This window comes from Leopardus geoffroyi, chromosome C3 (assembly GCF_018350155.1).
Source record: "Leopardus geoffroyi isolate Oge1 chromosome C3, O.geoffroyi_Oge1_pat1.0, whole genome shotgun sequence".
Classification (NCBI taxonomy): domain Eukaryota; kingdom Metazoa; phylum Chordata; class Mammalia; order Carnivora; family Felidae; genus Leopardus; species Leopardus geoffroyi.
The window spans coordinates 43,525,271-43,540,383 of NC_059338.1; the positions used below are offsets into that span (position 1 = coordinate 43,525,271).

The 15,113-nt window shown below is 48.3% G+C and overlaps 1 protein-coding gene across 3 annotated transcripts; it reads right to left on the bottom strand.

Annotated features, from left to right (window-relative positions):
* Window positions 1-2,962: 2,962 nt before the first annotated feature.
* GLUL (glutamate-ammonia ligase) lies at window positions 2,963-13,345 on the bottom strand. 3 transcript variants are annotated; one of them, XM_045452591.1, is made up of 8 exons: window positions 13,214-13,340; window positions 12,076-12,195; window positions 10,500-10,678; window positions 8,349-8,510; window positions 6,588-6,734; window positions 6,069-6,196; window positions 5,463-5,662; window positions 2,963-4,896 (listed from the first exon to the last, which is right to left on the bottom strand). In XM_045452591.1, exons 2-8 carry the CDS (start codon window positions 12,180-12,182, stop codon window positions 4,578-4,580), a joined length of 1,242 nt encoding a protein of 413 aa, XP_045308547.1. In that variant the 5' UTR covers window positions 12,183-12,195; window positions 13,214-13,340; the 3' UTR covers window positions 2,963-4,577. The 3 variants fall into 3 exon arrangements, with proteins under 3 accessions (XP_045308547.1, XP_045308549.1, XP_045308548.1); XM_045452593.1 differs by lacking the exon at window positions 12,076-12,195 and having other exon boundaries at window positions 13,214-13,345; XM_045452592.1 differs by lacking the exon at window positions 12,076-12,195 and having other exon boundaries at window positions 10,500-10,673; window positions 13,214-13,335.
* Between the last annotated feature and the right edge of the window lie 1,768 nt (window positions 13,346-15,113).

Genomic DNA, 15,113 nt, shown 5'->3' on the forward strand with positions numbered 1-15,113 from the left:
GGTAAAATGGGACTAGGCACCAGCTCCTGACATCAGAGGGCTCCGGGCAGTGAAGCATAGACAAATACTTCTAAGCTGACAGTACCTGAAAACCTCCTTTCCATAAAGCTGAGGGGAGGGTGTTATTAGAAAGAGTTGGCTGCAGAAACATGCTCTGAGACTTACAGTTTCTATGTCCTGCCTTCCCACTGCTAGTGACCACGTATCAGCCCCATGAATCCTATTGAGTGTGTACTGCTTCTCGAAGAGATATCCATAAGTTCCTGTCTCCTTTATGAAAGGTTGTGTCTTGGGAAAAAGTTCATGTAAGACACCTGTATTGTATATCTGATGTGTACATATATGCACGCCCAAATATGGTGTATGCCTATACTGTGCCTATGTGAATGTGAGTACATCTGCATGTTGTAAAACCAAGTATGACATTTTTTAAAATGAGTGGTTGGTGGTTGAGCTAAAGGCTACAAAATGGCAGGGCTCTAATCAGCTCAAATTTGTTTACAGTTGCAATTTACCTGAAGCCTTTGGAATTACATAATGAATTGCCACTTTATATTAGTTATAACTCATAAAGCAACACAAGGCTCTTGGCAGCCTGACTTCAGCCGGATTAACCAAGTCACCAGTCATTAAGCTCAGGAAAACAGAATTTAACTTTAGTGCCATGGCCAGGGTTAAAATACAGCCGAACCACCAAAAGACCTCATGGGTTTGACATCACCAATAGAGTTAAAAGGCTTAGAACTCACAAAACTGATACTTAAAAATAATTCATTAAGCAAGTATTGCAGGCACCGTGACGGGTCTGAGACATAGTGCTGAGAGAGAAAACCAGGATCCCTGCCTTCCTGAAGCTTATAATCATAAAGTCCTATTGAACAATGGGCTTTCTTTAGGATAGCAAGTTTCTTTCCAGACTTGATTTTATTGGTGTTAAGGGCCAAGCAGTAGCTGGAATTATGAGTGAACTCTTTGGTGAGATATTTGAAGCCTTGGTGCCACAGGTGTATTCTGGTACTTCTTTTCTCTCCTCGTGTGTGATTCCACCCAGGAGCACAGATCTGGCTTGTTAAATGGTGCCAAGGTGACCATCCAAGGAACTCCTTGTGATACTCCATTTGCTCCCAGACATTCTTCTCTTAGCTTATGCAGTCATTTACCACCTACCCAGTAACTGGCAGGATGGAATTAAGGAAACGTGTTTAAAATGGAGAACGCCTTTTGTGAACACTGGCCTCTGTCCCTTTAAGACTGAAGGCTTGGCTGCCATTCTGTTTAATCTATCACTGATAACTTATCATGTAACCCAGTGTCTGTTAAATGAGCTATAAAAAAACACCTTAGAAATACAAGGGGATTGCACTGTGACCTGTAGGTCAAAGCTAATTCTAGGTGAGAGGGTAGAGAAGGAAATAAACTTGTTTCCACCTAAGTTCTTGATCATATTAACTTCAAATTCCTTTTCATGTAATCTTTGCTGGGGAATTGCACTCAAGCCATTGCCTCAATCTAGTGCTTGTGTTAAATATAACACACCCCCCCTCCACCCCCCACCCCTCCACCACCCCCCCCCCCCGAAACCCTCCTGAACCGCAAGGGGTGCAGCAGTGAAAGGAAGCCAATTTCAGCTGGGAAGAGGGAAGTAGAGCTCCAATGGAAAGAACACCCCACAGTTTATCAGCAAAACCAGGAAAATGCTGACAGAGGACACTCTTAATAATCATGCTGAAATAACCAGTACAAACTAAGACCATACTCAGCAAACCGGTAAGACCATCCTACTTTGAAAACTATGTCAGGAGCCAACCTTCCTAGGAAAAAAAAAAAAAAAAAAAGTATCTAGGATTGCCTAAAACTAGAGCAAAATATACACTTGCCCAAAGAAAACGGTCATCTCTAAGTTTGCTGCGATTGGCCCCAAGTACCTCCAAACTCAGAGGACATTACCTTTTTTCTTCTTAAGGTTTTATTTTTGAGAGCGAGAGTGAAGAGAGCGAGAGAGTGAGAGTGAGAAGGGGAGGGGCAGAGAGAGGGAGACAGAATCTGAAGCAGGCTCCAGGCTCTGAGATGTCAGCACACAGCCCGACACGGGGCTCAAACTCACCTCAAACTCACTGACCGCAAGATCATGACCTGAGCTGAAGTCAGATGCTTAACCAACTGAGCCACCCAGGTGCCCTGAGGACATTACCTTTAAAAGACAGTAATTATTGCCCATAATACCTGGCACATCAGGTTAAAGTGTTAGATGAATATTTTTTTTTTTTTTTGCTAGAGGTACATGCACAGCACTATGGAAAAGGGTGCTCCTACCTACTATGGTGTGGAAATGAACGAAGGGAAGAATGAACCAGGACTAGGTGGGAGAACTAACTTCTAGGTAAAGGGATCAAGGACAAGGGCATGTAGGTGTCACGTGGGCACTTGGGGTTTTTAGGGGAAACCTAAACAGCTCACTGGGCTAGTGCAAGGTAAGGCAGGTCCAAGGCATATCTGGGTTGGCGGGGAGCACAGCCAGTCTTGGGAGGCTTCAACCAAGGTAGCCACAGGGTCAGTACCTGCTCTTCAGAGGAAGGGATAGTGAGAACCCTAGATAACACCTTAATGACTTCAGGTTGCTATAAAATTAAGCCAGAGGGGCGCTTAAAACAATGTTGTACCATTATAAGTCAAAGCCAAGCTCTGGAGCACAGGGAGGGGAGGGTTGGGTTTTATATTCCACTGCCAAACTCTAGGGCTGGGATATGCCTTAATCCTGAGGTTCCAAATACCCAAAGTACAGGGAAGAGCTGGTTGGCAACAAGACTCGAGATAGATTTTTTTTAATCCCTTGAATAGGTAAACCTGAGCTTACTTTGCATCTTTTAAAACCCAAAAACCAAAATTCCCCTTTCTTGGTAGGCAAGAAAAGAATAAAATGGCATAGGGAGATTTAAAAGAAACACAAAGAATCAAGTCGGAATAGATCTTATAAATGTTAGGTTGATTTATGAAAGCTGCTCTGGGCAGTTAACAGTTTGTTTACAATGAGGAGTTATCTAACTCTGAACATACTGTACATGGCAATTAGAAGTCGTCATGGCAAGAGAAAACCACAGCAGGCCTGCAGCAGCCAACATGAAAACAGCCAGAAACAGTAGGGAAAATGTAGGGAGGAAGGCAGGGCTTGCTTTTTATTATGTAAAAGAAAGAAAGAACTCCTCAGGAATCTTCACAAAGGAAAGGAGCATCTCAAGCTCAGAACAGACAGCAGGATACAAAGTTATAAGTGTTTTGATGCCAGGGAGGTTCCCCCCACCCCAGCTCCTCAAAGAGCAGAGATGGGAAGGAGACAGTTGAAGCAAACAAGCGACCTTTGTAAAAGACTCAGAAACCTTACAAATAGGATTAAAGTCTAAACTTCTGTTTTGCTTTTAAAAAATGTTTAATATTATCAAAAGGCCTGCTTTAGTGACATGCTAGTCCCACCAAAAAGTAATCCCAATAACCCGTCAGGAACATGCTCAAGTTGACCAGCCAACTCTTATTTCTAAACTTCCGTGTGTGTGTGTGTGTGTGTGTCTTTTAAATTGAAGCCACGGGGCTCAGGTGATTGCTCCTTCCACAAGGTGCTTCCTTCGGTTACCTAAGCGGTGTCCACCCGCTCCCAAGAGTGGCCAGGGCACAGAAGCCCTGCAGTGGCGGTGAGGGAACAACAGACAGCCCTAGATAGCCAACTTATTCAAGCATGCCTCCCTCACCCCCACTCAAAAGGAGATCCTTATTTCTAACCAGACTATTCACCTCAAATTTTGGACCCCAGTGACCAGAATGTTTTTCCTACTTTAGGAAAACAAAACAAAACAAAAAAACCACACATATCTGCACACCCATATATATAATTTTTTTTGTTTTTACATTTAAATATAAAAATACTATTCTGCTTTGTGTTATAAACGGAGGACACCAAGCAGTAAGAACTTTTTCTTCTAAGGTAGGTCAATCCATCCTTCTGCTGAGCTTGTCTTCAGGTGAGGGCATATAGCCCCAGGTAAGGGAAGTGCTGTACCAGGAGGAGAGGGGCATTTTCCTGCCTGGTTCTCTCCTAAATCTCACTTTTAATAGAAAGCTGGTTATAACTTTATAACAAAGTGGAACTTCCCACCAAGAGAGGAAATCCTAACCTAACCCCAGAGTAAGTAACCCTCCCCCCACCCCAGCACTCAGCTACCTCGAAGAAAAAGCCCTCCCCCTCCCTTCACAAATACTATGCTCTGTCCGGATAGCTACACCTATTGGACAAACACACCTGATTAAATGGAAACAGTGGTTATGTCTCCCCACCCCCTCCCCACTAATGTACTAGACAGTTTCAGTGACAGGGAAAAAAAGGGGGGGGGGGATGTAAAAAGATTAAGAACTTGACCCCTCTTATCCTGGTCAAAGAAAGCAAGAGATGTTAACTGGGCATGAGGAGTAAAAAAAGACCTTGATATTCTGCCCTTTGAGTTATAGCTATTAGGACAGTCAAGAGAGGGGCAAACACGGAGGCAGGATGGAAAACTAGGAGGGGTTTGATGGCTGCAAGTCTAGTCCACTTAGTTTTTGTACTGGAAGGGTTCATCGCCAGTTTCGTTGAGAAGACACGTGCGGATGAGGGCTTCTGTCACCGAAAAGGGGTCACAGTTGGCAGAGGGGCGACGGTCTTCAAAGTAACCCTTCTTCTCCTGGCCGACAGTCCGGGGGATGCGGATGCTAGCACCTCGGTTGGCCACACCAGCAGAAAAGTCGTTGATGTTGGAGGTTTCATTGAATCCGGTTAGGCGCCGGGCATTATCCAGGCCCCCTTTGGGATCGTAGGCTCGGATGTGGTACTGGTGCCGCTTGCTCAGTTTCTCGATGGACTCCTCAATGTACCTGAAGGAAACAGACAAGATGGGAGTCCAACCTGGCACCAGGAAATCTGCCCTTCAAGGGCAAGGGAAGAAGTATGGATCTAAGAACAGAGGGACTCCTCTATCAAAGACTGTTTCCAATTCACCAAAATCTGTGATCTCCACAAATCAAATGTTCCATGAGGCTAGCAACTCTTGACGTGTTACCTGTGTGTCCCACCCAGTGCCTCAGAATGGTGGTGGACACTCAGTTGACGGTACTTATTGAACGAAAAGACCCTAATCAAAGACTTTACCCCACCCATAAGCACTATGTTCATTCACATGCTTGTATTGTTTCTATTTTATATTGAAGATTTTCAAACACCCTAATTTAAGTCCTCTTTTCCCAATCACAATCTTTGAATTCTATTCCTAGGATATTTTGGGGTACTCTTCAAATAGGAACAAAACAATAGGACTGGAAGACAATTTTTGAAGCCAAGTGCTAAAAGCTAAGACATAAACCAACAAGTCTGGCTTACTTGGACCCAATACCTCAAACCCTGTGGCAAAGGAAACAAGATGGCTCTCTCAGAAGGCACTCACTTCAGACCATTCTCCTCTCGCATGGCCTTGGTGCTGAAGTTGGTGTGGCAGCCGGCACCATTCCAATTCCCAGGAATGGGCTTAGGATCGAAGGTTGCTATCACTCCAAAGTCTTCACATACACGATGCAAGATGAAACGGGCCACCCAGAGATGATCTCCCATGTCGATTCCTTCACAGGGTCCTATCTGGAATTCCCACTAGAAAGAACAAGGCTGGCTTTTATTTTTTTATTTTTTTTCAACGTTTATTTATTTTTGGGACAGAGAGAGACAGAGCGTGAACGGGGGAGGGGCAGAGAGAGAGGGAGACACAGAATCTGAAACAGGCTCCAGGCTCTGAGCCATCAGCCCAGAGCCCGACGCGGGGCTCGAACTCACGGACCGCGAGATCGTGACCTGGCTGAAGTCGGACGCTCAACCGACTGCGCCACCCAGGCGCCCCCAAGGCTGGCTTTTAAAAGAAAGCCAACTGCTTCCCCCAATTCAGAAGCTCCAAAGCCTCTTTTCTCACCTCTATTCCAACCCACGTAAGATTCTGGTTAACAAGGGGCACCAGCAAACTCCCCACTTGTCCACAGGTCCTCTAGACGAATGAGCCACTTACCTGGGCAGGCATGACCTCAGCATTTGTCCCGGCAATCTTGATGCCAGCGTATAAGCAGGCCCGGTAGTGAGCCTCCACGATGTCCCTGCCATAGGCTTTGTCTGCTCCCACACCACAGTAGTATGGACCTGGAGAGGCATTAAGATGAAATGTCAAGAGACAAGAAAACCAAGAAATCGCTTTCCACAAGTCAGCAATCAGAAAGCTCTCAACACTTGGCTCTCTGCATCACTATGCCTGCCTTCACCTGGGGGTGGGTTGTGGCATGCAGGGGGCTCCTCTTGGCCATAACCTCAGTGGAGCCAAAGGGTTTCCCTCCATGTTAATGTTGAAATATCCATGTCTAGATTTGGGTAATAGGAGGTCTCTTTACAGTATTATTTCAGCCAGCCTCAGGGATGGATACTCCCACAGCTTTTCTGATCCGTAAGAGTCACTCCCAGTTCTGGGGAGAGGGAATTTCCCTGGCAATTAAGCAACTAGGGAACAGGAGGTTCATCTCTCACCAAGGGGACTTACCTTGGGGCCCAGGGAAGCCATTGGAAGGCCAACCAAAAGGGTGCCCATCTGTGCCCATCAGAGTATATTCCTGCTCCATTCCAAACCAGGGGTGCTGATTGCTCACCATGTCCATTATCCGTTTACAGGTATGCCTTAAATTGGTCTCTAGAAAGAAAGAGTCAATGTGCCATTAGAAACATATGGACAAACATGCTGAATCCTGGTGGTAATGGGAAAAAGGTCTTCAGATTCCATAAAGCTCAAGTGTAAACTATAAGCTGAACTGATGAAGAGTAAACCTTTTTTTTGTGTCCCATCAACCCAAGTGGGGAAAATGGGAGAAGCAGTAATCATACAACTGTAGGGATACTGCTGGGTCACAATCACATGACAGTAGATGCAGAACAGAGCAAATTTGCACCTTATCTGCATGCTGGCCGCCTCCCAAGTACCACATGTCAGGCACTTCAAACTCTCTATTCACAAGACAGCTGCTTTTAGTTGTCAGACTTATTCCTAGTTTCTCAAGCATTTAGAGCCAAACTTACAATTTTCATTGAGAGAATCATTTGTCTGTTAGGGGCCTCACATTCTAGGTGAGAAAGTTAAGGGCGAAGTTGGCTAGCACAAAAATAAAATATTAAAATGAGATGAGCTCACCTGGAAACAATTTCTAAGCTAGAAAAGAACTTTAAAACAAGTAAACATATGGGCGCCTGGGTGGCTCAGTAGGTTAAGTGTCCAATTCTCGATTTTTGGCTCAGGTCATGATCTCATGGTTTGCAAGATAGAGCTCTGCATTGGGCTCCACAATGGGCGTGAAGCCTGCTTGAGATTCTCCCTCCCCTTATCCCCCACTCTCTCATGCACTCACTCTCTCCCAAAATAAATAAATAAACATTAAAGAAGGTAAGTAAATATAGACTTATCAGCTTTACTATATCCCAAGAACCATTTCAAGACCTCTACCTTATGGAACACCCACAACCACATCTTCCTAGCCACCCTGGGGTGGGTATGAGAAGCCTCCAACTTTTATGAAGGAGAAAATGCCGCTCAGCTCTGAGACATCAGGGCAAGTAGCAGAGCTGGGAAAGCTATGGTTACCTGGGCTTCAGAGCTCATGCCCTTTACCACAACATGGTACACTGCCTCTCACAACAAAGGCAGTTAAGGTCCAGGCACTACTAGAACTTGCTGCAAGCACAGCGGGAGACCTAACAGTGGTGGGACTTCAGCTGAGTTTAAAAAGCTGAATGGCTGAGAATCGAGATCAATGGCCACATCAGGCAAAAACCAAAAACCAGTTACAGTGACCCTTGAGGCACATGTATGTTACTAGTGAACCTAGGCAGGAGATGGATTTTTTCCCCCCACTTTAAAATCAGGGAAAGTAGGAGGATAAATATCTTGATAAGGCTTACAGCCAGTAAGTGACAGATCCAGAATTCAAACCCAACATTCTGACTTCAGAATCCAGGTTTTTCAAATCTACAGGTAGGCAGGAGGGCTGTGTCATGGGGGAATTCTACTGGAAAACAGATTTAAAGGAATTCACTGTTGTTCTATAAAACAAATAGGGGAGACCGTGGGAGGATGGGCCACATACCCTCTTTGAATGAGGAAGTTCGGGGTGGAGATGTATGTCCAATTGCCCAGACTCCTGGAACAGTTCTGAGATTATCTAGTGTTCCCAGGACCAATTCTGGAATACCCTGTCCTTCCCCTTTACAACACTCATGGACTGGGGATGAACATCCATACCTATACTATACATACCTGCAGGCTTTCGGTTGTACTTGAAGACTTCACAGAACACCAGCTTGTTGGGGTCCTTGCGGAAAGGGTCCCGAAACATGGCAGCAGGGACAAGATACATGTCACTGTTGGAGCCTTCAGACTGCAAAGTACTAGAGCCATCAAAATTCCACTCAGGCAACTCTGGGGTAAAAAGAGAAGGGACAATTAAGTTACAAATGCATGGCTTTTTGGATAAGAGTACAGCCCCTCATTGACCTTTCTATCTCTGAAGCTACTCTTTTCCCCAGGAACTCAGTGATGCATTAATATGCAAACTCTATTGATAGATAACTGCACAGAACTTTAATGTCCTTCCCGTGTGAGTTCTAAGTTAACACCACTGCATCACTTCCTCAAGAAAAACAACAGTTACAAAAACAACCTAAGAATGACTTATCTTGACTAAGTAGTCTACTGGACAATAAGGAGACGAATTGAAATATTTTGGGGGCGTCTGGGTGGTGCAGTTGGTTAAGCGTCCGACTTTTGGTTTCAGCTCGTCATGACCTCATGGTTCATGGGTTGGGGGCCCTGAGTGGGGCTCTGCACTGACAGCGCAGAGCTTGCGTGAGATTCTGTCTTCCTCTCTGCCCACCTCTCAAAAATAAACATTGAACTATTGTGACATTTTAGTTATCATTTAAAAAACTGGAATAGGAGAAACAAGGTTCTGATTCACCCACCAGACCACTGTATTGCTTCTTTAAATCTTCTCCCCACTGAGTCTATGGACTGTTCTAGCTCGGTATGTCCTTATTTTATAGATGAGGAAATGGACAACAGGATAACGTACTCGAGAATGCTCCCATTATCATTTCCCTACTAGGTTTTTTTTTTTTTAATGTTTATTTTTATTTTTGACAGAGAGAGAGAGAGAGAGCGCGTGCGCATGAGCGGGAGAGGGGTAGAGAGAGAGGGAGACACAGAATCCGAAGCAGGCTCCAGGCTCTGAGCTGCCAGCACAGAGCCCGACGCGGGGCTCGAACTCACATTCCAAGATCATGACCTGAGCCGAAGTTGGCCGCTCAACCGACTGAGCCATCCAGGCGCCCCTCCCCACTAGGTTTTTAAAAAAAATTCGTATGTTTTATTTTTACGAGAGAGATAGAGTGCAAGTGGGGGAGGGGCAGAAAGAAAGGGGGAGACACAATCTGAAGCAGGCTCCAGGCTCTGTGCAGTCAGCACAGAGCCTGACATGGGGCCTGAACTCAGGTACCGCGAGGTCATGACCTGAGTCCAAAGTCAGACGCTAAACCAACTGAGCCACCCAGGCGCCCCTCCCCACTACGTTTTAAAGGCTGGTTTCTTCATCTCTCAAGTTGACTACAAGTTCTCTGAAGGCACAGAGACCAGACTCTCACCTTGTACCCCCAGTGCTTGTCTAATACCTGCCACATAGCAGACGCACAATATATACTTTATTTTATGGTCATGCATTCATTCCTGTGTGAATATTATCAAAAGAGTAAACCATTCTAAAAGTAGGCAAGTGGTGGTATTTTTTCTCTGGTCCTTTTCTAGAAAGAGGGCTATGGCTTGCTCTATACTGAAAAATGAAGGACACAGCTCTTATTTAATAAATAGCTCAGAGTGTGATAAACAATCAAGTGATTTAGGCAATCAGGTGATTTAGTTATTTCCAAAAGTGGCATCAACTAAAAACAAATGAATGGCTAGTCCTATTTAGAAACCACTTTACACAGTTTGCTTTGCATCTAGAACCTCACTGATAAGGAATACAAAACAGTATTCAAAGAGTTCGTAAAGCAGATGGCATAGTCAGGTTAGAGCGGTGGTTTTCAAATCAGGTTCTTGGGGACGCCTTAGAGCCAACTAAGTAGGGATGCCCAAGACAGCAAAGTCTCCAGCCCCTCTGGTGCCCCAACTAGACTTTTAATCTTTTTTCTTCAATATACTGGCTTACATGTGAGCTTCTATTTCAATAAAGGAGTCCATTGTTGCTATGCTTTGAGGCAGAGTAGAAGCTTAAAGTCGACTGAATGAAGTCTGAAAAACCCTGCCTTAGAAAAGCTTCACAAACAGAATAATAAAGTAGCCAAATCTGGAGGCTTGGTTTCAGTCTGTTCCCACCCCCGCCCCACCTGGTTCCCAGTCTGCTCAGTCTCTCACCTTCTATACACTTGGGTTCACTGTCCAAGGTCCGGGTCTTGCAGCGCAGGCCTTCTCCAGTACCATCAATCCAAATGTACATAGCTTGGACTTTCTCGCCCTGAGGCAGGGACATGTACACCTGCTTGATGCCTTTGTTCAACTGGGAACTCGCAGAGGTGGCCATGGTGGAAGCTGTTCTGCAGAGAAAAACCAACAAAACCAAAATTAAGATCCTTGGCAGGAAGGACTCAATAGGGACAATCAAATCACAAAGTGATTAGAAGGTAAGAAGGTTGCCTCCTCCCTTTGGAAGTAACACTCTTAAAGGTACATTTTATTCATTCTGCTTTCAGCGGGATTTAAGTTTTGATAGTAGACAAAAATCTCCTTACAGGCTTCCTCAAGCTAGAATCTACATTTGTGAGGACTAAGCTTAATTTCCTCAGGGTAGCTAAGGTAGAGGGAAGTCCTTTATTTTTTATACTAAGACACTGGGTGGGAGGTAACCCAAAAAACAAAACCACGCAAGGTTTCTTGGGCAGTCTTGCCTTTTCTTTGCATCCTAGCCAGCATCTCAAAAAAACCCTTTTTGGATATTCCTCCACTTTTCCACAAGGCACCCCACACATTGATATGGTAGGAAGAAACAAGGGGCGGAGGGCTAGCTGGAAGATTTAAAAGGCTGGGGGACTTCCGAAAAGCAGCAGTTATTGCAATCCCCCAATCCCCAAAACATCAAAAGAGCTGATCTGTTGGGATTCTAAGATGCACACTGCCATCATTTCCATAGGTCTTCTCATTTAGGAAGGTAGGTTTAAGTTTGCCAATGACCTTCTCAGATTCCACCAGGGAACTTTTCAAGTAATGAGGAAATTCCCACTTGGGTAACAAAAAGAACCGGGTTTTTAAAAGCTGAGGCCTGCTAAATCTGCAAGCCACTGCCACAAAACCTCTGAAAGAAGAGAAAGCCAACAAGGAGGAAATGTTGTACCCCTCCCTCCCAGCTCAGTGGCCCACAGTGGCTGGAAAGGGAACATATTGTTCTCCAACGACTTGGGCAACTTTCTGAAGTACAGTGGCTAAGTTTCTATGGGCAACCGTCCATGTTTGCCCAGCTGAAAACAGAACTGCCTCTCCAAGAGCCTCACCCCTTCCCTTGGGGAAGAGCAGAACCTCCTCTTGTCTGGTGTCCTGTATTGGAGAAGCTTTGCATACCTCCTCCAGAGGTCCAGGTCGGTCACATACCTCCCCCACCCCTTCCCCACCCCCACCCCAGCCTTTGAAGGCCAGAAGAAACAATACTTGATCCCTTCAGCTCCCACTAAAGGCTACAACCCAGTCTCTGGCCTTCCTCCCCAACCTGTTACACCCCCAACATCAAGTCACACTTTCTCCCTTTAAGCCTCAGTTCCAGATTTCCCGCTCTTTTCGATGAGACGCGTTAGATGCCAACATTCTAGTCTACTGTCATAGACTGGTGCTGCTGTGGTGCTGAGTTTACACGCTTGGGGGGTAAAAATGGGATTCTGCACTTTCTAGTGGTTTCTGCAGCTGTCGCCGGTTCCGGGGTCCTCCTCCCTGTCTCTTCACTCACCCCAGCCACAGAAGGTCAATCGGATCGTTGGGGTTGCCCTCCTTGGCCTTTCTCCTTTTGGAGTGGCGTTCTCGCCTCTCCTGGTTCACCAGCTCTCGCTGGTCCATGCACTGGTGCTTTCTGGGTGAGGGAGACGGAGAAGCGGTCGGGGAGCGATCGGTATCGCACCGGGACGAGCAGAAATACGAAGGCTGTTGGGTCAGGGTCCTAATCTTGACTCGTGATTTCTCTCCGGAGTTCATGGAGTAGCTGACGAAGCCAAAGCAGTTGGAGGGGGACTCCGAGGACCGCGACTCCAGGTCGTCTTCATCTTCGTTGTTTGAGGTCTTCGCGGATTTGCGGGTGGGGGGGGATCCCCGCTTCCCGCCCCCGGGGCAGTTGGGATAATCCACTTTGAGAGCAGCCCTTTCCCACTGTAACGTACCAGAAGTCGGCGCCCCGCCCCTCGGGCCCCCGACCGGATCTCAGGACCTAGTCCCGGGGGCCATATCCCTCCGAGGGCCGAGGCTGGCGGGGTGTGGGGGAGTCGGGGGAAGGACAGCGCACCGCCCCTACCTCTGCCCGGCCAGGCCTCTCCACCGGCCACGCCGCGGCCCAGACTCCCCATTGTTCAGTCACAGTGCAGGGCCCTCGGGACTAGCGACGCTCACCGCCACTCGCCTCAAGGTAGGCGTCTAAAGATCCTCAAGACCACGACGGTCCCCCGAGACCCGCCACCGCGGAGCAGAGAGCGAGGTTCCCGCGAGGCCACCCAGCCACTCCATCCACGGCGCACACAACACGGAGCGCCGGGCCCGGGCAGTGGCTCCACCGTACGCCTCGCCTAGCGACCTCCAGGGGCGGCGCTTTGGGCCGCAAGCAGCGAAAGAAAGATCAAAACAACTCCCCGCCCTCCTCCCAGCCAGGCGACCTGCGCGCCCCACAAACGCCAGCCCAGAGCCGCCGGGAGCCGCGGACGGCGAAAGCATGCGGAGGGCGCAGGGGTAGAGGCGCACCGTAAGGGCTGGAGGAGGAAGGGGCCGCTCCGAGCCCCAGGGCCGGAAGATGAAGGCGGGGAGGGGGGGGGGTGTCGGGCGACTCGGGGGGCTCGGAGGACGGCGCGCACCACTTCGAGTCCCCGGGCCGGCGGCGCGCTTACCTGGGCTGCGAGCAGGCGTCAGGGCGGGCGGGCCGCGAGAGCGAGGTGCGGCGAGAAGAGGAGGCCCGGTGTGCAGCCTAGACGGCGCGCTCTTCTCCCATTCTCGGCTCTGCTAGGCTGCCGGCAGCCCCGCTCCCTTTATCGGCGGCCCGGACCGCCCCCGGCGCCCTGATTGGCTCCCAGCGGCCGGGAGCCGGGGCGGATCGGCTGATGCACGCCCGGGCCCCGCTGCCATTGGGCAAGCGGCCGAGCGGGCGCCGCCGGGGTGGGGGCGCGAGGACCGGGAAAGAAAGAAAGGGAAAGGGCCGTGGGGGGAGGGGGTGCGCGGGGGGAGGGGAGCAGAGGAAGGGTTGGCCCGCGGCGCGCGGACGGGCGAGTTCCTGCCAGGAAGGACCCCGCCTGGCCCGGCTGCCGCTCTCCTCCGCGGGCGGTCCCCGCAGCCCCCACCCCCAGGCCCGAGCGAGGCGCCCTGTGGATCTCCCGGCCTCCGCCCCTGCCGCCTTCAGGTTGGATAGTTTTGTGCGAGAGGCCTGTGTTTTTCGAGGTCGTGCCGCAGACCCCACGGCTCCCTGGGGACATTCCGACTCTACCCCCCCCGCCCCCCCCCCCGCCCCCGGAACGTAATTTTGCCTTTTGTTGTTAGAGAACCTCCAGCCCTCCCTTCTCCGCGCCGCGCTTGTTTGAGGCGCGGCGTCCGAGGGGGCGGCCCGCCCTCGCGGTGGGACTGGGACGCCAATGGCAGTCGGCGGTCTCACGTCTGTAATCAACGTGCTGAGCCTGCCATTCCCTAGAGAGGATCCTGGCGGGCCTAGCAATGGTCAGGAGACCTGTCAGATTCCGCCTGCCACTATTGAGACCAGTCTCTCAGCGACTCTCTGGGCCCAGGTTTCCTCATCTGCAAATAAAGCGATTCAAGAGAGCACCTTTAGAGCTGCCCACCTGATTTGAAATTCTGTGCGCAAGCTGTTCCCCCGTGGGAGGGCGGCTGAAAGAAAAGGGAGGTCTTCTGGAGCCTCCTTTGAAGCCCAGGGTATGTCAACATTTTAGAATTTTTTATATAATGCTTTGTTTTTGTTTTTCAAGTAAGTTCTTGTGCCTTTTTTTTTTTTTTAACTTTATTTATTTATTTAGAGAGAGCACAAGCGGGGGAGGAACAGTGAGAGAGGGAGAGAATCCCAAGCAGGCTCTGCACTGTCAGCGCAGAGCCCAATGTGGGGGCTGGAACTCACAAACCCTGAGATCATGACCTGAGCTGAAGTCAAGTGTTGATGGCTTAACAGACTAAACTACGCAGTTGCCCCTTGTGCCTTCTTTTTAATCTGGAAAATGAGTCGGGACCCCTTCCTTCTCTCAGCCTTTCTGTGATGATTGAGAAAATAGGTATGTGAATACAATATTGAAACGGATGCTTGTTTCAACACAACACACATAGGATATTTTCATTGCTACCAGTGCTCCTTACTTGACTTCTTTATTTTTATTGCCTGAAATTCATCACCTGATGGTGTCTCACTTTTATAGCATCTTTTCAGGAGCCCCAATATTTGAGACTTTGAGATTTTTCTGTGTAAAGACTGAGAAGTTAGGCTTCAGTGCCTTTGGAAGAGGAAGGGAAGAAGTTTGTTCTTGTGGTTATATTTTGTACCACAAATTTGGAAAAGAAATGTTGCCTGTGACCACACACACACACACACACACACACACACACATAACTTGGCTTCTTTGGTCAACATCCTTCCACCCCAGAGTGTGTCTGACACTGTAATGCTTTTAAATGACAGATGCAGCTTTCATCTCCAATGGGATTTTGTTGTATTTCAGACAGGTGACATTCTGCACTGGGTAAGGTGTCTTGCAAATGTGACGGATTCCATCTTAAGTTTCAGTGCGTGTTGAAGAA